At 35.1% G+C, this 25660-nt stretch overlaps 1 protein-coding gene across 13 annotated transcripts in view; it reads left to right on the top strand.

Annotated features, from left to right (window-relative positions):
• The window catches only part of RAPGEF6 (Rap guanine nucleotide exchange factor 6), a 180465-nt gene that overhangs the window by 114221 nt on the left and 40584 nt on the right, over positions 1-25660 (top strand). For 6 of the 13 annotated variants that reach the window (XM_033096371.1, XM_033096365.1, XM_033096362.1 and 3 more), the window contains 8 exons: positions 1854-2018; positions 4558-4665; positions 6759-6962; positions 9658-9766; positions 14467-14707; positions 18809-18820; positions 21343-21500; positions 23546-23560. In XM_033096371.1, coding sequence (XP_032952262.1) covers positions 1854-2018; positions 4558-4665; positions 6759-6962; positions 9658-9766; positions 14467-14707; positions 18809-18820; positions 21343-21500; positions 23546-23560 — 1012 coding nt within the window. The remainder of the gene's footprint in view (positions 1-1853; positions 2019-4557; positions 4666-6758; positions 6963-9657; positions 9767-14466; positions 14708-18808; positions 18821-21342; positions 21501-23545; positions 23561-25660) is intronic. The other 7 variants (XM_033096366.1, XM_033096370.1, XM_033096376.1 and 4 more) reach the window with 3 other exon arrangements.

The following is a 25660-nucleotide window of genomic DNA, read 5'->3' as shown; positions in this document are numbered from 1 at the left end:
ACCATCAGTGTTTTTTCAATGGTCACATTGTCCCAGATTTGGCCAGTGGGACCCTCTTAAGGCTGACTCCTGTATCCTTTTAACATGTCCCCATCCTTTTTTGAGAGCTTCCTTATCATCTGGCAAAAAAACGTGTTCCAGGTTTGTCTTGTACTTTTCCTGTTCCAGCTGTGGAATCACACATTTCTGCAGTGATCCTAGGATCCTTCTAGTGGAGAACAGCATTTGGAAACCAAGATCTGGGCACTCTGTTCATTGCTACTGAGGAGTCAGTGCTCCTCTAGCATCCCCTCAGACAGATCTGGGAAATATATGTGTATATTAACGATAAATGCATGCACACCTGTAACTATGCATAGCTGTCCATTTATCTGTACCACTCATGCGTTCACATCAATACTCCCAATTCCAGTACCGTTCCAGAGTTTTTTCTAGCCTTTCTGTACTATATTTGTACATACTTTCTCCAATTCTTTTTATGCTCTGCATAGTTACTTGCCCATCGTAAACAAGCCTGTACCATGCCAGTGTAACCATGCCAGCTATCTCCTTCGCCAGCCAACTCTTCACATCCCAGCTGTTGGATGCTGATGAACACCATAGTGACACGCCTCTGCATGACTCATCTTTAAATAAAGTGTTAAATGCATGGCCTAGTCTCCACAGCTTTCCTCAATATTTAGCCAACCCAGTCTCCACAGCTATCCTGCCTCAGTGATTTCGCCAATCAGAATAATGGCCTTTCTTTAACATGCTGATGAGGTCTACCCCGACTTAGTTATACATGATCTAAGAACCAGATTTAAGTTCTGGCCTAAATGATAAACCCAATTTGGTACTTTTAGAATGTTTTGGAGGGTGGAAGCACATTAGGAATGACATGTTCTATGAAAAGCCTTACTTCTGACTTCCTTCTGGAGAAATGATTTACATTACATTGTCAGAAGTGGGTACCTTTTCAAAAAAATAAATTTTTAGATAAGAACATTGCTAGTATTAGCAAATGTTTATTTACCAGACAGTTATTCTGACCAATGAAATTGTTTGGATGAATGCAACAAATTGGAATTTGAGGTTATGGGCAGCAATTGGTTTTTATATTTGGCACAACACCTGGTTTATTTCTATATTCTTTGTACGCTCTTTTGAAAAGGCTGCAAAGGTAATACATTTTAACACTGATTTAGAAGCTCAAGGATTAGCAGTAGGTAAATGCTGTTTATATTCCTTTTTATACATTTGGAGACAGGCAAGCTGTTAAAACTCTGAATTAAATGTAAAAACTATTTATAGAACTTCTGGTTCCTCTCAAAATGATGAACCAGCATGGAGAAACTATAGAAGAGGAAACTTCTATTCTGGAAAGTGACAACAATAAAACATGTTATATTTGAACTGGTGTGTTCCTTATAGCCTGAGGCAGAAGAGAATTTGGAGTATGATTAAATTTGAAGGAAAGTTTTTTGTTGTTGTTGTTTTAAGTTTTACCTCTCCCTTCTGTTGTTGCCTTGAGACGGTCATCATAACATCCCCCCATCGCAGTAGATTTGGAAGTAACAGTCCACACCAGGGGTAAATCAGTGAAGTTTAAAAGCCCTGCTCAGATGAAATACGAATGAAAACTGCTTTGGCTGAATAAATTTTTATTCCTCTGCTTTTTCTCTCTAAACCTCTGGGTGCTGAGTGATTACAACCTATAGAGACTACCTACTCCCAGTGCTAAGGGTTTTCAAGGTAAAATTCTTCTCCCAGGATTTGTCTAAGGCATGGCTACACAGGAAAGTAATTAATAGGAATTCTTTGCTTTTGAGCTATTTGTTTATTTCTAATCTTTCCTGTCCTTGGATTTTTAGGCAACACCTGAGCGTCTCATCATGCATTTAATAGAGGAGCATTCCATTGTGGACCCAACCTACATAGAAGATTTTCTGTTAACTTACAGGACGTTTCTTGAAAGTCCTTTGGATGTTGGCATCAAACTATTGGAATGGTTTAAAATTGACAGCTTAAGGGATAAGGTTGGTTTCATAAATATAAAGGCATGAAAGTGATTTTAACCTTTAAATTTTATTCATAAAACCTTTTGCAATTGATAAATGTTTATTTTGTTAAGATTTAATTCACCTAAAAAATTAGTGAGTCAGTATTGATGTATCTCAGTGTAGTTACTTTTATGACAAAATAGCATATTAAAGGTAGATATGAGCCCTAAAAGACAAAAACTGAAATAAGGCTGTGGTGTAGCTGTAAATTCAGAAAACAGGATAGCAGCATGAGTATTTTTAACTTTATCAAAATACTTAGTTTCTGGAGATCTATAAAACATTTATAAGTTAATAGTTTAGAAAGAATATTCGCCAAGTAAATTTTTTTCAAGAGGGTTTCTATTGTTTGTAAGCCCCCAAATAGAATATATTTTTCTTAATTTACAGACTTTATAGTCATTTGAAAACAATGTTTTTTTTAACCTGAATTTATATCTGCTGTGACTTATTTAAATCTACTTTTGAGTATTTTTTGCATTCAACATTGTTTGTTATTTTGAATAAATTATTTTACTCTATTTCATGGGATGTTTGTACATTTAATGGAAAGACTAGTGATACCTTGCAAATTGGTAGGATGTCAGTTTTTTTAAGAAAAATAAAAGTAGGGCCATAACTGCATAGTGTGTCTGAGTTGTATTTTAAAGGAAATGAGTTAGACGTAGCTAGACTGTGGATTTCTATTGTTTAGGAAACTCAAGTGTCCAAAACTACAAGCTTGTCTCCCTCCCCCACCCACCCTGCTTTGCAATTGTATATAGTTATTTTGGTGCTAAGGAAGTCAACGATGCTAAGAATGAACAGAAATGATTTAAAGACAACTAGCTGTCCATATGCAAAAGAGTAAAGTTGGATCCTTACCTTACACCATATATATAAAATTAACTCCAAATGGATCACAGACCTAAATATAAAATTCTTAGAAGAAAAGAAGGGGTAAAAAATCATGACCTTGGATTTGGCAGAGGTTTCTTAGATGTGATACCCTAAGCACAAGCATTAATTTCATCAATATTAAAACCTTTTCTACATCAAAGGACATTACCAAAACAGACAGGACAACACATGGAATGGGAGAATATATTTCCAAATTATATCCCTGATAAGGGTCTATCCAGAATATAAAAAGAACTCTTAGAACTCAACAACAAAAAGATAACAATTTAAAAATAGACAGGGGACTTGAATAGACATTTTTCCAAAGAAGATACATAAATGGCTAGCAAACACATGAAAAAGATTTAAATCATCATTAGTCACAGGGAAACACAAACCAAAAGCAGTGAGATTCTGCTTCACACTCCACTCGGGTGGCTTTAAAAAAAAAAGGAAAGGAAATAAATGTTGCCAAGGGTGTGGAGGTGGAAAAAATGGAATTCTCATACATTGCTGGTAGTAATGTAAAATGGTATAGCTGCTGTGAAAAATAGTTTGGTGGTTCTTCAAAAAGTTAAGCATAGATTTACCATATAACCCAGTAATTCTCCTAGGTATGTATATACCCAAAAGAACTTAAAAAAGGTGTGCAAACAGATAGGTATACAAATGTTCATAGCAGCACTGTTGACAATAGCCAAAAGGTTTTCAGAAATAATCCAAATGTTCATCAACTGTTGAATTGATGAACAAAATGTGGTACGGCCATATTATTCAGCCATAAAAAGAAATGAAATAATGAGTGAAATCCTACATGCTACAACTTGTAGGAACCTTGAAAATGTTATACTAAGTGAAAGAAGCCAGACACAAAATGTCACATGTTGTATGAAATAATCCAAAATAGGCAAATCCCTACAGAAAAGCAAATTAGTGGCTGCTAGAGCCTGGAGAGAAGGCAAATGGGAGGTTGCTGCTTAAAGGGGATGGGCCAATGAAATGTTCTGGAACTAGTGTTAGTGGTGGTTGCACACCACTGTGAATGTGCTAAAGGCCACTGAATTGTGCATTTAAAGTGATTTAAATGGTGGATTTTATGTGTATTCCACCAGTTTTAAAAACATGTGACTTAAATACTTACATTTTAGCTAGACACATTATTCAAGGTAACTTTCATTTGTTTTTAATTTTCTGTTTATGGCACAAAGGAAACAAGTCACAACTTTGAAAATTAACGGTATTTATAAACAAAGGAAGTTTCAGATTTGTTTTTGTTATAATTTTGGTTAAACATGTTTTGGACTATAGACACACCTTTGACACGTTTCCCTGACCTTTGGAGCTGGCATTTTAAGGTACTGTCTGAAATATACATCCCATGTACTTAGCATACAGGCTTGTGTTTTCTCATTGAGGGCCCAGAGTCTTGGCTGCCTCTGTTACTTGTGTATGCAGGGAAACAAAAGCTCAAACGAAACCATGTCTTTCTGTTAGAATGAACTTTCTGGGTGCAGGAAAGGGGGTAGAAGGGTAGCTTTAAAATGCAACTCCCCCTCAGTTTTGGACATGCTTGGGAATCTGTTTTGTGAAAGAATGCCTCTCATAACAATATGCTGCCTCCTCCATGTTTCCACAGGTAACACGGATTGTATTATTATGGGTAAATAATCATTTTAATGATTTTGAAGGTGATCCTGCTATGACTCGATTTCTGGAGGAATTTGAAAAAAATCTGGAAGATACAGTAAGGCTCAAAAGTATTTATCTTCTTTAGAGTTTAGGGATTCCGCCTTGCCACCCCCAAGAATAGCAATTCAGAACAGCTTTCTTCTGTATTTTGAATTTCTGTTCTGAGAACTTCCAAATCCGTATTTAATCTTCTTATCCTCTGCCACTCCAACCCAAACAAATCATTCTTCTTCCTGACTCGTCTGTTTCTGTTTTAAGACTAATGATAATGTTACCTCCTATTCCCCCAGGCTCATAAACTCTGGTGCACATGTGGGCCCCCTCGCTTTGAATTCGCTGGCCAAGATGTCCAGTTGGCTGCTCAGTCAGCCAGGTCACTGATTGAGGCATCCACATATTTCCTATGCTTCTCTGAGCCATTTCTTTTTCACTCCTCAGTATGGGGCCTCATTTCCTTATGCCTGATTTGTTACAATAGCTGGCTGATTTTTGTTCTAGCCTCTTTTCCTTCTAGTCCATTTTCTGTGGCCAGAAGATTGTTTTTAAACCACAAATGAGATCAATATTACTCTCTTTTGTCAATAAACCAAAGTATTTCCCACCAAAGTAGTTCCTCACCCATACATTCAGGTCCCTCATGTACATTTTCAGCCTTTTTTCTGTGCATCCTTGATTATAGCCAACCAGGTGATTTTTCTATTGTTCGCCAGTTCTCTCAAGCTGGAATTCTCTTTTTCCAATCTGGCTATTTGAAACTATGTAACCTTTAAGGCCTATTTTATTTATCAGATCTGGATTAGACTTTGTCATTCTCCTTTCTGCCTATGATTTCATTTGTTCTACAACACCTAAGGTAATCCCCTCAAGGTCCTCTTAACTTTCACAGTAGCTATTTAGGAATCCATTTTATTCTCCTTTTTAAATATAAAATTGAACTGCAACTGGGTTGTCGCTTTAAGCAACTTGAAATTTTAGGAAATAAATAATAATGCAGCTCAAGAGTCAGATTGCCTAAATTAGCATTCATACTCCACCGCTTGGTAGATACGTGACCTTGGACATGTTGCCCAACATTCTGTGCCTCAGTTGTCTTACTTTATAGTTAGTCATCACTAGTTTATTGGGGTTGTTAGGAGAATTTAATGAGCTAGTGAATGGAACAATCTGAGAACAAAACCTGGCATATAGCAAATGCTCAAGAATTACTGTTATTACGCATAGAGTATAGGGATTGAGTTGCATAGAAGGGGGAAATTGGCAGATTTTCCCCTTTCCTACTCCTTGGTTCCTATAGCCAGTCTGCTCTGAGAATGAACGGAATTGGGGAACTTGATTAAGAAGCCGTAGAGACTCACCACCATCATGTGCTCTCCCAGTGCTGACTGTGTAGATAGATATTCAGAGGCTAATGGAAAATAGAAGCTGCCTTACAGTCATGGATGTTTTTCTCCCCAGTAAATCAGTCAGTCATCAAGTACTTACTGAATTATGTTTTATACTCCAAGGTGTAATAGAGGATCAGAACAGGTATCATTTTTGGTCCCTATCCTGAAATTACTTTAGACTCTTGTTAAGGACATGAGATTTGTACGTATTACACTACTTGAGAATTATTGAATATTAAACTGGCATTACGTTCTGGAAGTTAGAGTATTAGTAAGTTTAAGAAGATCTAAAATAACACAGGAGTAACATTCCTGCAACAGGTGGAGACTTGAATGTGTCTTTGAATATTAGACAGTATTTGGAAAGATGGTTCAAGTCATTTAAGATTTTAAATAAAAGTTTTAAAAGATTCTGGTTTTATATAAAAGCCAGGAGATAAACAGTAAAGTGTGTATTAGGAAGGTTCAGGAAACGAGAAGTAGTTTTTTTGTTATCCCTCTCTAAACGCGGCGTCACTTTGAAATCTTTTCTAACCTGTGATTATCTGGAGGTTTTTAAAAGTCATACTAAGAGATACTCTCGAGAGTGCACTGGCGTGGAAGTTTTCCCTCTTCCAGTGTTATTTACCTCGGCTAATGTGTTCTTCACTCTGTATTTCAAATATAGCTCAAATTCTAATAATTTTAGGTGATTTTATTTTTTTAAAGCCTGTAGGAATAGACACCTACATTTGTATACGTTTTACCCATTTCTGCTTTTTAGAAAATGAATGGTCACCTCCGGTTGCTGAATATTGCGTGTGCTGCAAAGGCGAAGTGGAGACAGGTGGTACTGCAGAAGGCCTCCCGGGAGTCCCCGCTGCATTTCAGCCTCAATGGAGGGAGTGAGAAGGGATTTGGTATTTTTGTCGAAGGAGTAGAACCTGGTAGCAAAGCTGCTGATGCCGGACTGAAACGTGGTGATCAGGTAGGTAAATAACCAACCCCTTAAATGAAAGCTTTCTAAGTATTATGCCTGCTATTTTTTTCTCATCTGGTATTTCTTCAAGCAAGCGTGATCAATTTAAGGAAATACTGTTTTGAGCTTCTTTGTTAGACGTGGTATTTTAAAAATAGTTTATTTAAAAAATACATTTGTCATATATCTATTACTTTTAATGCAAACTTTGGCCAGAAACAGCATGGTCGTCTGGGCACTATCAGCATGACCTTCTTTGAATGGTCCTGCCCATCGTCCAAGGATTAAGAAGCTGTACACCTGGCAACTTCAGAACATTCCAGAAAGATCAGTATGTAAGTTAGCTCCCTTGCAAGCTTTGAAGGAGCAAGCATTCGCACTCATAGCGCTCTAAAATGTAAGTGGCCTAAGATTACCATAAATGGTGTTTTCAGCTTAGATAATGTTCATGTGATCACAGAACCAGATCCATAAGCAGAGTGGGCCAGGTTAAGGGACAAGGAAAAGGAGATACTGAGAGAGAGGAAGTTGGTAGGGATTTCGTCTCTCCTTACTGTCTTTAGGTAACTAGAACATCGTATTACAAAATGTGATTACTGACAACCTTATTATTAAAAACTATAATTCCTAGGCTCACAGCAGTCCTATTATCACATTCTCCAGAGATGAAGTCTGCGAATCTGTATTTCTAACAAATTTCTCATGTATGCCAAAGAGTGTTTCCCAAGTCTAGCTGAATCACTTGGGAAGCTTACTTTTTCCCATTTAAAAATTGTTTGTTCACTCATTCATTTAGATTGTGGCTTTATTTTATTTTTAACTGAACCATACTATTATTTTTTAAAATACTGAGGCATTCACATTAGAAAAAGTTCCATACTACAGAACAGTAGTTCTCAACTAGGGGTGATGTTGCCCCCACCCCCACCCCCAGGAGACATTTGGCAATGTCTGAAGATACTCTAATTGTCATGACTTGGAGATTAACTGGCATGTAGTAGATGGAGGCCCGGGGTGCTGCTCATCAGCCTGCACACCCCCCAACAGCAGCACTCACAGCAAGGAGCTCTCCGGCCCAAATACCAACAGTTCGAGGAGTTAAACTCAAACAAAACTTGTAACAATCCCCATCTTCCCTTAAGGGAGCTTTTTAAAAATAGAGATTTCTGGGCCTTACCCCAGACTTATTAAGAATATCTAATAGCTAAGATCCTGGAGTCAGTATTTTATTGTTCCCGTATTTTATTGTAAGCACATTTAAGAACCCCATTCTTCACCGAAAAAAAAACTTCCAATGATTTTATTCCTGAGAGGGGATAGAGAAATTTATCCTGCTTTTACTTCTTCAGTCCTCCCAGGCATCATTGAAATTACCTTAGATTTTTAGATCTAGATTATTAAGTCATTTTTTAACATTATATATCTTTTAAGAATACTTTTGACATTTGTGTTAAGTTTTACAAGTTTATTACTAACAATTATTTAGACATTTACACCTCCCTTGCTGATTTCATTGATCAACTTCATTTCATCTGTGCCATATGTCCCCATTATTTTGATTCATCTCCGGTAGTCTTCTAGTACTTCTTTCAGAAAGGGCAAATGCATACGGTAGTTTTATGTGTTCCTGCATGTCTGATGCTTTTGTTCAGTGGAGTAGAAAATCCTTTGGCCACAGTTATTTTTCCCTCAGAACGTCAGAGTCACAGAAGAATATATCGCATCATCTTAGTGCTGCTCAAGAGAAGTCCAAACCAACCTTTATTTTTCTTTTTTTAGGTACCTTTGATCCCTAGCCCCACTTCCTGACCCCTACAGTGATGCTTGTAGTTTCTTGTTTTCTGTCCTAAGAATTCACATTTCTCATCGGGAGGGATATGTTTTAAATAATCTCTATTTTCTTTGCATGGTATTAGATGATCCATTTCATATGTAAACTCAAAACTTTTTTCAACTCGGGGAATTTTTACTTCTGTGATTTTTTTTCCCCCCTCTCTTTTCCTGAAGTTTTGTTTCTCACTGTTTTTTATTTTCATCCTTCTGGAATCTTTGTGTCAGTCCCTGAGATCTGTCCTCTGTGTTGCTGGTTTTTAGCTCATTATGTTTCTCTCTCTATCCTTTTTCCTTGGAATTGGTATTTTTTAAATAAGCTTCCTGTGTGATCTGAGAGGTACTGCAAATTTGGGAAGCCCTGCTGTAAAGGATCAGCAGTGTCACACATGAGGGGAACCCTTTGCAGTCAGCCTGTTTCTTTTTTGGACTGCCTGACTCAGTCCGTGGCTGGAAATGATAGTAGATGTGTTTAGAGTACCACTTTTAAATGAATCGCTCTCTTTTAATTGCAATAAGTTTGCATTTAGAATATTTCACTAAAATTTGTACATACACAGGCAATTATATTTATGAGCTGATCTGACATGATTAAATTTTTCCTTCATATATAAACCATCCTGTGTTATTTTAAAATTTTTCTTAATATGATTCCCAGAGGGAATGAACTTTGAAAAAAAATGTTTATAGTAGAGATTTGGGGAAATAACAGTAATTTAGAAAAAAAGTGAAACAGTAATCCCACTTCTCTGAGAGGTAACCATTGTTCACATATGGGTGCATTTTATTCAAGTTTTTACTATCAAACTTAAAGTTTCAGAAGTAACTAATATTGTTCATGTCTTAATTTGTATTTTCATGTACTTTTCTGAAGATAATGGAAGTAAATGGACAAAACTTTGAGAATATTACATTTGTGAAGGCCCTTGAAATTCTGAGGAATAATACTCATCTTGCACTTACTGTAAAGACCAACATTTTTGGTGAGTTTTTCTGTAAAAACAGCATTTTTTTTATAATAGAAAAAAGTCATTACAATGAAGGAGGATAGTAAAAACATAAACGTGTTTCTATCTTTGGTGTTGAGAGTTTATTTGCATTTAGTTACATACATTTTAAAATACTTCTACAACTACATTCAGTCATTTATGAAATGTCTACTGAGTTTTATGTACTGTATTTCGTTGGCAGATACTGAGTGAGACTTGGAATGACCTGAATGAAACTTAGAAGTCGCAATCAGGCTCTTTTCCCCGCTGCTATTGTGCAAATCAGCCTACTTCTGTTTTACCGTGTTTCCCTGAAAATAAAACCTGGCCAGGCAATCAGCTCTAATGTGTCTTTTGGAGGAAAAATTAATATAAGACCCAGTCTTATTTTACTATAATGTAAGACCGGGTCTAATATGATAATATAATATAATATAATATAATATATAATAATATAATATAATACCAGGTGTTATGTTAATTAATTTTTGCTCCCAAAGACACATTAGAGCTGATTGTCTGGCTAGGTCTTATTTTTGGGGAAACACGGTAGCTAGCTAGCTTTCTGAAATAATAGTATGAATGCTAGATTAGCTGCTTCATGGAAATAAATTGAGTAACACATTGAATTAAGCAGAAAATTACAGGTTTTTAATAACAGCCTACTCTACCTTTTTGTAAAAATGTTGATTACTGTACCTACAGTATGTTTTGATCGTGTTTGTGTTCGAAAGAAGCAAGGACTGAGCTTATACTTTTAACTTAGTTTCCTATTTGTTTTTTTAAACATTTAAGAAAGACTGTAATTTGGTTTTATTAAATACCATAGAATTTTCTCTGAAATTCTGAGAACAATATAACAGTTGAAAACTATCAAAGAAAATTTGAGTCCCTAAGAAGTAGAGAGGAAAAAAAATCCTATAGGTCATTTAGGTTACAATCTGAGAAAAGAGTTGAATTTAAAAGCTATGCCCATGGAAAAGGAAGTATGCTCTATTTTTTTCTTCTTTCGCTCCTCCTTATACTGCACTTAGTCATAATGAAAAATGAAACATTTGGTATTTTTCCTCATTTTCACTTGAGTTCCTTTTACTGAATTACATTATGTTTAATCCGGTAAATAACTGTCTATTGGCAGTTTTCTAATATTGTGTTAATTTTGTAGCAAATAAGTAAGCCTTCCTAGTTTTTCAGTTTCCTGGAATTTGGACTAGTATCTAGAAACATCAACTTTTGGGTTAAACTAAAAGGATTCTGATTTTGAAAAACACGAAAGCAAAACTTGCCCTGTCACCTAGAGCAAATTACTTAAGTCTCTCCAAGCGTCAGTGTCTCCAACTCTATTTCATAGGGTTCTTAGAAGGATCAAATACCTTTAGCTTTCTGTACCTGGGCATAATAGTTACTAACTGGTATCAGATATTATGTATAAAAACACAGAAATAGCTTAACATAGACCTTGGGAAACAGAAAATTTCTATCTGAAGGATGCAGCATTACTAATAGATACATCTCACGGAAAACAGCAACACTGCTTTTAGGCTTTAGTTTATTCCAGTTTTTATGCCAGTATTTGCAGCCATCAAAAGTTCTCTTTCCTCTAGTGGAATCCTTCTACCTGATCCACACCTCATGTTTAGACTCAGCAAATGCCCCCAGAGAAGAAAACAGTTGGCACAATCTCAGTTTATTCTCTTCCTGCTGTGAAATTTTAGTTCATTTATTCCTCTTGGCTTTCACAACTTTCTAACATCTTTTAAAATACCACCACTCAGATAATTTATTATTAGCATATAAATTTTTAAATAAAAGTAATACATGCATATGGTTTGAAAATTAAAACACTAAAGAAAGATGCATGATAGAACCATACTGTGCACAGTATTCTGTACCTTTCCACATCGGTTCATACAGATTTACTTGTATAATTGTTACTACATAGAATTCCATTGCATTATTCTCATAATCTATTGAGCTGATGTCATACTGATTGATGTTGTAGGTTATTATCAGTTTTTGCTATTTACAAGGATGTAATAAAAATTCTTTGTACTTATGTTTTATGCTTATATAGACACACCTGTAAGATAAATTTCTCAAGATGGAGTTACTTTTGACAATTACCAGAGAGTTTTACTTTCTAAAAGTTTTCCGCAGTCTGCGTACTACATTCATCAGTATATGAAAATGCCTCTCCAGTGGGCATAATCAACTTTATAGTTATTCTTATACATTCTTTAATAATGAGGGAGGTTGAGCACCTTTTTTATGTGTTAATATTTTTTTATAAAAATCTTTTTATTTATCCATATTTATACTGAGTTACTCATTTTTTGATTTGTTTGAATGACCTATAAAAGCCAGTATCTTTTTGTCTTAAGGGTTGTAAATATTATCCCCAAATTTTTTGTCCTTTGACTTTCCTTATTTGCATTTTGTGTGTGTGTGTGTGTGTGTAAACATACATACATATACAGAGTGAGAAATTTTTAATCAAATGTGTTAAACTTTTACTGATTTTGGGGCACCTTCATTTCTGATCGATGTGTCTGATCTTGGCTGTTTAATGGTATTGTAATTAACATTGGCCCACCATCCATTCATTTTTGTCCTTGACTAATTTTTTTAAAGTCAACACAGTCATTTTTTTTAATCTATAAATCACAAGCTCCACAGATTTTTCCTTATAATTATATAAGAAAGCCCATTGAAGATACAAACTACTTTGTACCCTGTCGCCTTGCATACACACCACAGCCAGAGATATCTTCTGCCCATTCAGAGAACTGTTCTTCACAGAAAATTCAAACCCCTTACCATAGCATTGTCAGGCCACTTCTCTCTCATCGTCTTCATTTTCTTGAACATTTCTTTTACCGCAGAAACTTTAAACTTGAGATTTCCTTTACCTGGAATCATTCCTCCTTCCCCTCCCTTTGCCTAGTTAAAATATACTCACCTTACATGGTGACTTAATGAAAGATTGCCCGTGGCCTGCCATCGTAGTTTCTCTTGTTATGTTCTCTTTCTGAAACGTATTTTTAGACTGACTGTATGTTCTCCAACAGGAGGATTCTTCAGACCTCTAGTATAGTGCCTGACACGTGTTCGTAGGTCAGAAAATATTTTCTGAATGGATGTATATCTTGATTTTAGCTCAAAAAAGCATTTTACCTTTACAACATGGCTTAAAATCATGTGTAATTTTGAAAATAGATGCTGAAAGGAATTTATTGTATTTTGATCCAACAGTGTTTTTGAAAGGTGACTTCTAAAGATTTCCATTATTTTGAAGGCAGAAAATGTGCAAGCTTTTCATAAGCTTGCAATATACTTTGGTGTAATGTGACATCATTCTGGTTGAAACTTTCAAAGGGGTTCAGTTTTCCAACTGAAAACCAAATTATTTATGTTGCAACGTGTCAATTCTTAAGGCTTTGTCCATCTGAATCTTGTTAGTCCTTTGATGCTGTGGGAAACTATTGATTTATCCAAAAAATAACTGGAAAAGATCACAGTTCTCTGTGGTTGGGGTTTCATTGGGCACATTTATATAATTTACAGCTTTTCTTCTATAAAGGTACAGATATAAAGGTAATACTGCTCACAGCTGCACCTACTGATAAACTGAAGGTCTACATCTCATGTGGCTGAAGACCTTCATGTTCAAGAATATACAGCCACCATTTTTCTTTCATTCAAACCCCCCGTAGGCACTATAGGTTTTTAGGAAAGTTACCTTCTACGTTAGAATTTATCTTTTTAGTGTTTTTTTTTTTTTTTTTTTAGCTCTAGCAGTTGATCTATCTTATTTTAGAATACACATTTAACATAACCAAAAAACTTTTTCATGACAATACTTAATGAAAAATAGGTGATACAGATTTTTCTAACAGGAAAATGAGCCACTAATAGCTTCTAGATAGATAATATTACACCGATACATCTTTCTTTCACCTGATCTCAGGGGAAGTATAGCCCCTCTCACATGGTGAAAAATCAGATCTAGGTGAAGAGATTGCTAGACACGTCCCCCACTGCACTTTCACCCTCCTTAAGGATGAAGTAGTTACTCACCAGACTTAAAGGTGATAGAAAGCTATCTAACACTGATTGGTTGTTTACATAAGACCACTCTAGTAAGTGTTTAGTCCTGCTTTACTTTACTGAGTGACAGTCTCATGAATGTGACCTTAAGGAAATTGTCTTGTATTACCAAAGTTGGTACTGTTTACTTCTGGTAAAAACAGGTTGAGCAAAGCTCTTCCCATTTTTTTAATAGCTAAATTTTGCAAAACTTAGCCTGACTATAACATTTATATCTCATCTCAAATGGTATGTATTATCATAAGAAATAATGAATAATAGAATTTAAATTATCTGTTTCAACAAAATCTGAGTTGACTAGCAATTATATTGCTTATTACCTAAATAGGAACCCCTGGACTTTTCAAACATGCTGGCAGCCTGCCCACCTCCTTTCCATTTTCCCCAGTGACTTTTTTTTAAATCACTCTTGGACAGCATCAGAAGTATAGTCATGTATAAAGGATGGGTATAAATTTCATAATGGTTAATGAATAAGATTGTGAAAGGCCAAGTGATAGTGAGTGACCGTGTTTATCCTTAAAATGTGTTGATATAAAAACTTGGTAATGTGAAGAAATAACAAGTTTGTTTATTTATTTCCGCAGTATTCAAAGAGTTACTTAGTAGGACCGAACAAGAGAAATCTGGTGTTCCTCATATTCCCAAAATTGCTGAAAAAAAAAGTAATCGCCATTCAATCCAGGATGTACCAGGAGATATTGAACAGACGTCACAGGAAAAAGGAAATAAGAAAGTAAAAGCCAATACTGTTTCAGGTGGAAGAAACAAAATCAGGAAAATTTTGGATAAAACACGATTTAGTATTTTGCCTCCAAAACTATTTAGGTATGTAATGCCAGTCTCAGTCATGTGGACATTTTCCTATTGACTGTAAAATTTTTATTTTGGGGAGGGGAAGTTGGGTCAGTTTTGTTTTTTATACAACTAACAAATCATAAAATCTACAAGCAATCCATAAATAAGAAAGAATAAATTCTGAATGTCTTCCCATCTTTTCCATTGACATTAACACTGTTAGATTATGTATTCTTCCATTAGCCTTGTCTTGAATTTTAGAAAAGACTGTCCATTTTATTCTATATATTTTTTTTGATATGTTTTTGGTATAATTTCAGTCCCTTGATCTACATATTGGAACACGTTAAATTTGGGGACACATTCACTGATCCTAGATTTTGTCTTTTAAATCATCTTGCTCTTATTGCACTGTTTAATTCCCTCTTGAAGTCTAAAAAAGCTGACTTTTTAAATCAGTTTCTATTTCAAAAATGAGATGTCACCAAAACTGAGTAATCTTTCAAGATTTTAAATATAAGTTAAGATCTATAAAATATGAAATCAATCCACTGAAGAGTCATTACTGGAAATGACTCTAGTGTATGTTATATCTGTATATTTTACATTATTTACTTCCTTAAGCAATCACAAAAGTTCTAATCAAATACAATACCTAGCACATAGTAGGTTGGCATAATTAATCAGTGAAAGAAAGCATATTCAAACAAAACATATTCAAGGAAAATACTTATTTGGCTTCTGAGAGTTCCTGGCACTGTGCCAGGTGATAATTACAGCCCTGAAAAGAGACGTCCCTACCTCTAAGGAATTTGTATCAGGAGCCCTTTATTCTCCACACACTTATTATACATTAGGCACAATATCCAGAAATAGAACTATGGAAAGATAAGTCGAGTGAGTTTCTTGTCCTTCAGAAGTTGATTATCTAAAGGGGAAGGCAGGCAATTGGTGCAGTAGAGGGTGGTAAGTGTTTTGATAAGTACAAAGGCAGGAACAAGCTTGGTAGGTTTGAATAAGACTATGTGTGCACACCAAAAGATGAAAAGAGAGAGACAGGTTAGAGCTAGGTTATGAAGGACTTAGAATATTATGCCAAAGATACGGACTTCATCGTGTCAGAAAAGGGAGCAGGAAGGCACGTGACGTTGATAGGGTTTTTTCTTTTAGGAACACCTCTCTCGTTCACGTGTTCGTAGTTGGTGTTGAAGGTGTGGTACAGTGTGGCAGTATCAGCAAGGAGACTTACTAGGAGGCAACTTAGAAATGGGCAAACGTCAGCTCTCATCTTTTACATAAAGATCTTAAAAGATTTCCTGATTAGAAAACATTCTTTTTGACATCTTATTTCCAGTCAGGGAAGCAGATTTGCTCTTCGTGTAATTGGGGGTTCACAGAGAATTGAAACATCCTGAGCTCTGTTTTTAATGTTACTCATTTCTAGAAAGCTTATTATTCCTTTCTGAGTGAGTGCTCTTCTTGAGGCGAGTGGTTTATCAAAATTGTAACTTTAAAATAGCCAAATTCTTACAATACTGTAGCAGCACAACAGACACTCTTGAGAAAAGGCTTGTTCTCACATGAGCATTGAGTAAGAAAAATATAAGAGGGGCCAACCCACACTGAAGAGATTGGGGACAGTTTTGGATGACCACCAGTTTGCATGGAGGCACTGAGGAAAGGAAAAAGAATGGAGGCTCAGAAGGGGAGTTCCTCAGTAAAGTCCTGAGTTACATTTCCAGAATCCCTGGTGGGTTTGGGCTGGAATATATTTATCTCCTTTAACTGGTTCTCATTTTGAACAGTGGCATAGTTATGACATGTGTCCGCAAAAAAGAGAGAACACTGGAATTGCAACTGGCTTTAGCTTGTTTGTTAGTGTCCCGTTCCAACCAGCTGTCTTCCAGTTTCAGGTAGCTGAATCGGTATGTCTTCTCCACAGCATCTCCTTCAGGAGTAGAAATTCTTCCTCTCCATGGGTTCCTGGCAGAACATTTGGTCCTGTCCAAAATGTCCACACTTAGAAACGTCCCTGAGTTCAAATAGCCCATAACATTTATTTATACTTTCGGTTTATAGGATTAATATATAAAAAATGCTGTCGTGTTTTATTAGTCCAGTGACTTGTGGCTGTATAGCCAGTACTAACCCTTCTTGCCTCTGTAGCCTAGATAGGTTGGGGTTCAAATCTTACAGAAGATTGGGATTTGAATACCAAGGACCATTTGGCATGGGCCAAATACGTTCGTGGATGTTTTTGACAGGACCAAATTTCAAGACCTTCTTGTATGGACCAGAAGTCTCCGTGGATGTTTTGGGCAGGACCAAATGTGCGCTAATCCTTGGGTTCTATCCTTGGTCAGAGCAGAAGGCGTGGAACGTGAAGTGTCCAGGCACAATCATTTGAATATTTACAGGCATTATTTGGTACCGAAAAAATGAAAGACATAGTGGAAATAGTTTTACTTAAATTCAGAATGGATTTTTTTTCTGTTTATTAATCAACAAGCATTTATTAAGTCTTGTTTTGTGCTATCAGGAAGCTGTTGGCTCTGGATACAAACATGAATAAAATGCTGCCCTTCAGGAGTTACCGTTAAGCTAGCTATCTCTTCTCAGCATGTTTGGACTTAGTAAAATGCTAGTAATTTCAGCTATATAAATACCAAAAAAATAGATTATTTTAGTAGAAATAGTGAAGTTTTTCTACTGGAGTCTATTTTGCAGTGGGAACTGACTTGTCATTTTGTCTTTCAGAGTGGCCACTTTGCATTTTTGAGAATGCATGTCATATTTCTTGGTACTTAATGCTTACAAATGAATTCAGACAGCCCCTTTTGCTACACACACAAAAAAAATCCATAGAAAAATAGGCAGAGAACATGAATCAGATGTTCTGTATCAATAATAATCAAAGATACATAATTTATAACAGGAAACTTTCATTAAAAATTGCCAAAGAGAATAGTTTTAGGGCCAGAATTAATAACGTAAGAGATAATAAGCTGAGATTGCTGTGGGAATGTAAAACGATGCAGCCTTCTAGAAAGCGTTTGGACAGTTTTTTAGTAACAGCTTTAAAAATGTCCATAACTTTGATTCAGTAATTCCATGTCTAATAATAATTAAATGAAGATTTATGTATAGATGTTCTTAGGGGTATTACCTATAATAAAACAAAATTGGAAATCCCCTAAATGTTCAACTACAAGGGATTGTTTAAATAAGTTGTGCTATATATACTGCAAAAAAGACTAGAAGAAAAATGTTTATTGTGGTTTTCTCTAAGGTGTGGCTTTATAGGTAATTTTTCTTTTCTTTCTTGCTTGTTTTCTGTAGCTTTTAAGTTCTTTATTTTGAATATGTTTTAATGAAAAACATTTTAATTAGTTTAATTCCACAGTTTCTGCACATCTCTTATGTGCCAGGGCTCTTTGGAAGAGACTCTAGGTCTCTGCCCTTTGCAGCACTCACTTCTCTAAGAGTAGGGGATGAGTTGTAGAAATACTGTAAGAGTGTCTCCATCTGTGAGAGGAATAAGGAAAGTGAATGTAAGGAAGGAACAGATAGTTGAGATAAGAACAGATAACTCAAGGAAATTTGTTTCCTTGGATTCAATTACCTGACATAATTTTAAAATGAAGGAATGCTCCTGAAAATTTAGAGTGAAAAACAAGTTACTGATTTTGAATAACATCTGTAAATAAAGACCTAGGAATGTGGCTTTTCTTAACCCTTTGCAGGGGTCAAGAGACTTTCACAGTTCAGGAAATCTGATCTATTTTTTTAATCACTCAACATTTATTTTGTTTAATCACAGATTGCCTAAGTAATATTTTTATATTATTTATAATATAAAAATACCAGAAGCAAAAATATAAAAAGTACCAGAAGCAGACTGCCTTATTTGCTTGTCAGAAATTATATTTTCTCCCCATTTCTTGTCAGCATACATTTTTTGTTTGCTTTTGATATTGGTGTTATTTTTTACTTGCATATTGATGATATTTACTCAGTCATTTTAGTTTCATAATATGAAACTAAAATATACTTTAAGTAAATTTAGTGTTGGGGAATTATTGAGGAATTTTTCAAAACTGTCTTGTTTCTGTTACTGCATCACCTTCTCAGGAGACTGTTTTGGTAAGAAATGGCATAACTTTTTGCAAATAGGCTTTATCAGTTCAGCTTCCAAACAAGCATGGATATTTTGCCAATTAGATACTATTTCATTCATGTCATGGCATGGGTTGTACGTAACATTAGTATAGTTTTCATTTATACATGCTCACCTTGATTACCATGAGTTTGTACCCAACTTTACATTATTATAACTGTACAGTGTCATATCTGTTACCTATTAAAAAGCAGAAGTAATATTAAATAAGATCAGTAAGAGAAGTAAGGACTTCAGTATTTCATGTGCTTCTCTTAGTCTCTAAATTCTAACTTACTGCAGCTAATGAAGCCAATTTCTTTTAATAGAAAATTGTAACATTTTAACATTGTTAAAGTTGCTTCTACTTTGATTGTTAATAGGATTGACTACTCTTTCTAACAATTTGTTTCCTTGGATTCAGTTACCTGACCCTCTGTGTCCAAAAATTGGCAAGTTTGTTTTCAAAAAAACCATGAAAGATTGCCATATATATATGTATTATGTTCCTACATAATTTAAATGGTTGCCAAATTACTTAAAGCTATAAATATAGTGTCTGTGAAAGCCCCTTTCCTTTTTTTATCTCTTACCTAATCTTAAAACATTTAGCTCTGATCTTTAGGAATACACACCTAATTATAAGGAGCCAATTTAGCATAAGCACAAAATTACTTATTAAATAAGGTAATTCCTTTGCCTTATCTGTCAGATCAGACTGTCTTCTCTCCCCAGGAAAGCATTTCCTATTTCTATAGTGCCTATAAGTGTTGTACCCCCACCTCCCATCTCTGTTTTTCAATATGAATTGCTTAAAATCCTTTCTAGGATTATACCGTTTTATATTAATTTTGGTAAAAATACTTCACTAACATTAAAAATAGTAATCCTATTTTCCTCTGTGCCAAAATGTTCACCTACATTACCTAATTTAATCTTAACAGTGGTCCTGGGGGGATAGATAGCATTATTCACATTTTTAGATGAGGAAAGCAAGGCCCCAAAATAAAGAAATTTCCCTAAGGTCACACAGCTAATAACAACCCAGGTCTGTCTGACATAGCTTGCTCTTGAAACACTTACCTTTGCTCTCTTCCATGTCTTCATGCTTTTTCCTGACTCCTCTGCTCTCTCTCTTGTCCTGGCTCCCTCTTGTCTGGCTGTTAACAGACCTTTAGCTGTTTATTTAACAATCCTCTACACTTCATCTTGCATAGTTTCCTAATCTGCCTAAATCCTATTTTTCACTCCTAACATATTCGCATATCACTCATTTTTAAGACAGACTTTAATCCATTCCATGATAATCCGTAAGTATTCTGTTCTACCTCTGTTTGTATGTGGTATGTAATAAGTACTGGGTAGAATGCTCCATTGAATAACATTTAGATGGGAATTAAGATTAACCTAAAGCATTGATTTTAATGTAAACATAACTCTTAGAAATAAGTGATAATGTGGTTTTGATGCTGATGGGAGGTTTTTTTTCCCCCATTGCTATTCTGTGTATGTATAGGACTGTTCTGCTTTTCCTATGTTTCATAGGACTTTTGGGGTTATCTAAAAGTTACATGACAGTTAAGTTTTTTTTGTTTCTATTTTTTCTCTTAGATGGATTTAGAGTTGCCTATGTAACACTTCTAACTATTTTAAAGGAAAAATATTTTATTTGCTTATATATGGCCATTTAATTGATACTTGTTTTTGAAACCTTTAAAGGGAATTAACTTTAGATGACTTGCTTTCTAACTCTGGTTTTGATGTTCTCATCTAGGAAATAGCCAAATAACTAGACTTGAGAGCTCACACAAGAAATCATGGGCCCTTGGAATAAGCTTTAGAGACTATCAGATTCTCTTTCTTCCATTTTTGTTTCTGGTCCTCCTTTTCCTTCTCCTATTTGTCACGTTTTCATTGTTTGCTGCTATTCTCTGTGCCATCATCTTCCTGTTACCTTTTCTCTACAGTTGATGGTTTGGGCAGTCTCAGATGGCTCATGTTTAAAGACCTTTCTTATTTTGTCACTTGAACCTGGCCCCATTGTTTTCTCCAACCTTCCATATTTTGGTTTGGGTTTAGACCCAAGTCCATCCTTTTCCTAGAAGGTAGCAGAGCTTTTCTGTTGAGAGAGAGAAGCTTGCGGTGATATTGGCTGTGCATTGTTGGATATATGCATCACTGTCCACTGAAACTGCCTGATCTCAAGGGCTCCCGAAACATTCAGGTCCAGTTTCTCTGCCAAACCCAGCAAAAACTAAATATGACTATTTCTCCATGATGCAGTAGAATTACTTAAACGTACAAGTTAAGTTTTATTTGAGTGTAATTATTAAAAAACATTTATTGCCATTATCATTATTACAGTTGTCCCTTTTTTAAAAAATTGCTATATTTTAATTTTTTAAATCACCACTTTGAATTCTGTTATGCCTTAGTGCTCAGAGAACAGAAGTGTTTCCTATTAAGAACACTCAAGTACTTTAAAGTAATATCTGGCATTCTTTTGAAGTGATGGAGGCCTGAGCCAATCACAAGATGACAGCATTGTGGGAACAAGACACTGTAGACATAGTTTGGCCATCATGCCGATTCCTGGGACACTGTCATCCAGCAGCCCGGATCTCCTGCAGCCTACCACCAGCATGTTGGATTTTTCTAATCCTTCAGGTGATTTGTTTGTGATTTTTACTGTTTTTCTGTTTGCTTGTTTGTTTTTATGTATGTAGCCATTTTGGTACCCAGTGGACAAGTAGATGATTAGGCTTTGTGCAACAAATACTAAATTTTCTTGCTGCTCTCTTTTCTAACCTCTAGGTTATGACTTAATGTAAAAAGCTAAAGAGAAGATTGTCTTTGTCTAAACTGGAGTGGTACTTCCTCCAGTATGAAATAGAAGTACATGGAAAAGAGATTGCATTCATGTGTCTTTTGGTAACCCCAGTCTGAGCAGTGGAATGAGAGCAGAGTAATAGAGCAGTAATAGAGCAGAGTAATAGAGCAGAGTTTCTTGGCCAAGAAACATGTTATCCAGGATGTGGAAAAGAATAAGGCAGATTGTTCAAATCTAAGTGGCGTCACTTACCTTCCTCTGTGATGTATAGAAATGGGTTAGTAATTTTCTAGCAACACTAATATTCCCCCAACACCTGAAGCTAAAGTTGTTTTTTTCATGTATTAATTAAAATACTATAACATCTTTTTCAAAGGTGTTCATACTTTCAGTGTCAGACATGAAGTTAATTTTTCTGCATCTATTGATAGAGAGGCAGAAATTGTCATTTAACACTATAATCTAAAATTTCATTATGAGGAAGAAACATACTGACTTTGAAGAATTATTTATATACCCATCACTTGAAAAGATTTTAGCTAGCTTTCAATAGAAGACACAGTTAAAAACTGAAATATGTAATTGGGTCCAAGGAGAAGAGGGAAAATACCTCCACAAAGGTTGGTGTAGTTGTGATTCAGCTTCAGTTTTGATGCTGAAGTTGCTAGCAGCTAGTGTAAAGAGGGAAGAAAATGACATAAATCTCAGTATTAGAAAGGAGGAAATAGAAGTGTAGTAGTACAATTTATGTTTTAATACAGCAATGTAAATATAAAAATTGTAGGATATAACATAAAAATACCGGTTAGTGAAAGTCGTTCTACACATTGTTTTCTTCGTTTTTATTTCACTTGTCTCTTAACCACTCGAGAGAATACTAAACCCATTAATCTGTCCTTGACACACCCTATTCTCTAGGTGACCACCAGTGTTCTTTCTAGAACAAGGATGTTAATGAATTGTTAGCTTAGAGATTTCTAGTGATTTCTGTATTAATCAAGGTTCGGTCATGAGATAGAAACCATTCTAGATATTTGATCAGAAGTTATCATAAGGAATTGTTACCAAGATATAAAGGAAACTATTTACCTGAAAGGGTGAAAAAAGCAGGCACTAAGGTATTACAGAGGTGTAGGAAGACTACAAATTGGATGCAGCTTCTGGTACGTGAAAGAAATGCCACCACCAGGGTGAAGATGTGTTGCTGGGGTGATACAGGAACAAAAGCCCACAAAGCAGCAAGTCTCTTCTTCCTCTAACCTTGCAGTCGGCCCCTGGTGCCCCTTTGTGGCAGAACCTAAGAGAGAGCCAGTTGGCAAAGAAGGAATGTGGTTTGCAGAATCGCAGGCCATCATGACAGGCAGGGTGGGTTTGGAGCCTAAAAACAGCTTAATAACTGTTGGGGTCCAATTTTCACAGTATGATTATAAACCTGTTTTCTAGGTAGAGAACTTCAGTCTGCAAAGCTTAGTATGCAGCCTGTGTCTGCAACAATATCAATGAACACATATAAAACATGTATTTAACTTACAAATTATATTTTTAATCCCCCAAATGTGCAACTTTATGGAAGGACTTTTATGGTGCTACTTATATTTATGTTAAATAAAATATTCATTACCAATTAATTTTAAATTCAGCTCTTTATATACAACAGCACTGAATTTTAGATCAGCTGTGTACATCACATACATGTTGCAATCCATCTGTGTCATCAGGCCGAGTTAGATTAACTTTCATTAGTCTTGAACTCAGCTATGTGCTGTTGCATGTTTAAAGTTCTTATTGTAATAGAAAATGGGTACAAAGCTACAGAACTGTTGAGTAGTTTGCTTTTGATTGCTGACTTTTTATGGTTTTGCTTTGTTTTTGCTGCCTACAGCTGTTGGTTTTTACTGTAAGTATCTTGAAGACCTCTGGTTTCTATTACTTATGTTTGTATGTAGTATTTTATTTTTTAAAAGTCAAATGATAAAGAAGTGAATGAAGTAGGAGGCAGAACTTTTCTATCCACTTAAATGGTTGCCAGTGTAAACTGGCATATATTCTTTTAGTCATTTTCTTTGAATATATATGTTTTTATACTCATAGCATCATGCTATACTATAACTTGTGAAAAGTTTTTTGGAATTTTTGACCTAATATAAGATGAGGCATCAAAGAGTTCAGTGTGTGTCTAAAAGAATTTTGAAACTTCAGATTTTTTTTCCTGAGTCTGCATATGGAACTTTTACTTACTCTTTTTTATTTAATAGCACAAACCATGAAAAAAATACATATTCTTTAGTATTTAGTAAACTTCATATTCTTTCTACGTTGCAAATCTGAGTTATTTTAACTGATTTTTAATTATAAAGAAGCATATCATTATAGTTTTTAAAAAATCAAACCGCAGAGAAAGGATAGAATATCAAAGTCTTCACTCCCCAGAATTAACAATTGTTCATTTACTTGTATAGCCTTCCAGAAATTTTAGTGCATATAAACTGTGTGTATCATTCCCTTCACCCCAAATGATAGGCTATAGTTTTCTTCCACTTAGCCCATTTCACTTAGTAATATACCTTGAATATTTTTCTGTATCAGGATGTATCATTCTACCAAAATATTTTAAACAACTGGTAGTATTCCATTTAACCAGTCTTCTTTTAGTGGACATTTACAGTGTTACCTAAACCTCCGTGTTTACATATCTTTACATATTTTATGATTCCATTATTATGTTTTGAATTCTGTTAAAAATCTGTGGAAATTTGTTTTGTCTCTTGTTATGTAAAAACCTATGAAATATTATTTATTTTGCCTCTTGGCTTGCAAACATAAAATATTTATTGTCTGGTTGTCCTTAATAAGATAGGTTTGCCAGTCCTTGATCATGTATATCATTGTACCACCACCGCGTTTTCTTTGTGGTACTTTTCACTCTGTGGATTATATTACTTTCTTGATCGTTATCTGTCTTTCCTTGAACCACCACTTCCTTGAATACAGCAGATCCCTGAGAACAGAGATTTTGTTCATCTCATTTATTACTGTATCTTCATCACTTGAACACTGTTGACACAAAGAGACACTCTATAAATATTTGTTCAGCAATTAACAATTTAAAGCAGAATGAAGAGTCTTTCGGTTGTTTTTGGTTTTTCACAGTCATCTTAAATACATAAAAAGTTCTCTCATTTGTAGTGGAACCTCAGCATCAATACATGCATCCTTCACATATCTCATTTTTAAATTTTGCTCATGCAAGATTATAGTTAACATTGCAGAAATTTTGCCTTTGGGTTGAAAGTCCAGCTATCTACCATGTTTCCCCAAAAATAAGACCTAGACGGACAATCAGCTCTAATGCATCTTTTGGAGCAAAAATTAATACATATAAGATCCAGTCTTGTATTAATTTTTGCTCCAAAAACACATTAGAGCTGATTGTCCAGCTAGGTCTTATTTTCGGGGAAACATGGTAAGAATCTTTTTCTTGAACTCACTTACCTAGTATATAAGAATTTCATTAATGAGATAGGAATCATAAAACTAACCAGTGCTATGCTCCTCAGAGATTCTTTTTAAATGTCTATTTTGCCCTTCCAGGATGATAATTTTATGTGTATTCTAGCTTCGTGCCTAAAATTTGAACTGATTAGATCGTTTTCTTCCTGCTTCAACTTTATTCTGATCTCCTATTTACCATTCACTTGATTAATTAATATTTGAGGATCTGCCACATGCCAAATATTATGTTTTGCATATATGATTTTCTCCTACTAACATATTTGCAAAGAATATATGTATATATATTATACATGTAACAATTCTGAAATAGAAAAAGAGGTTTACACTGACATTGATATTAGTGCAAAGAATTTTTTCTCTGTCTCTCAAATGTTTTCCAAGGTGGCATTTTTATTATCTTGGCAAATTCATCAGGGTTTGGGTTATGGGATGCCTTTTGGATAACCTCATTTGTGGGTCTGTCCTAGGTGCCCATTTATGATGC

The sequence above is a fragment of the Rhinolophus ferrumequinum genome, chromosome 24 (assembly GCF_004115265.2).
Source record: "Rhinolophus ferrumequinum isolate MPI-CBG mRhiFer1 chromosome 24, mRhiFer1_v1.p, whole genome shotgun sequence".
In the NCBI taxonomy this organism is placed as follows: Eukaryota; Metazoa; Chordata; class Mammalia; order Chiroptera; family Rhinolophidae; genus Rhinolophus; species Rhinolophus ferrumequinum.
This window is presented reverse-complemented; position numbering and strand designations above follow the sequence as displayed.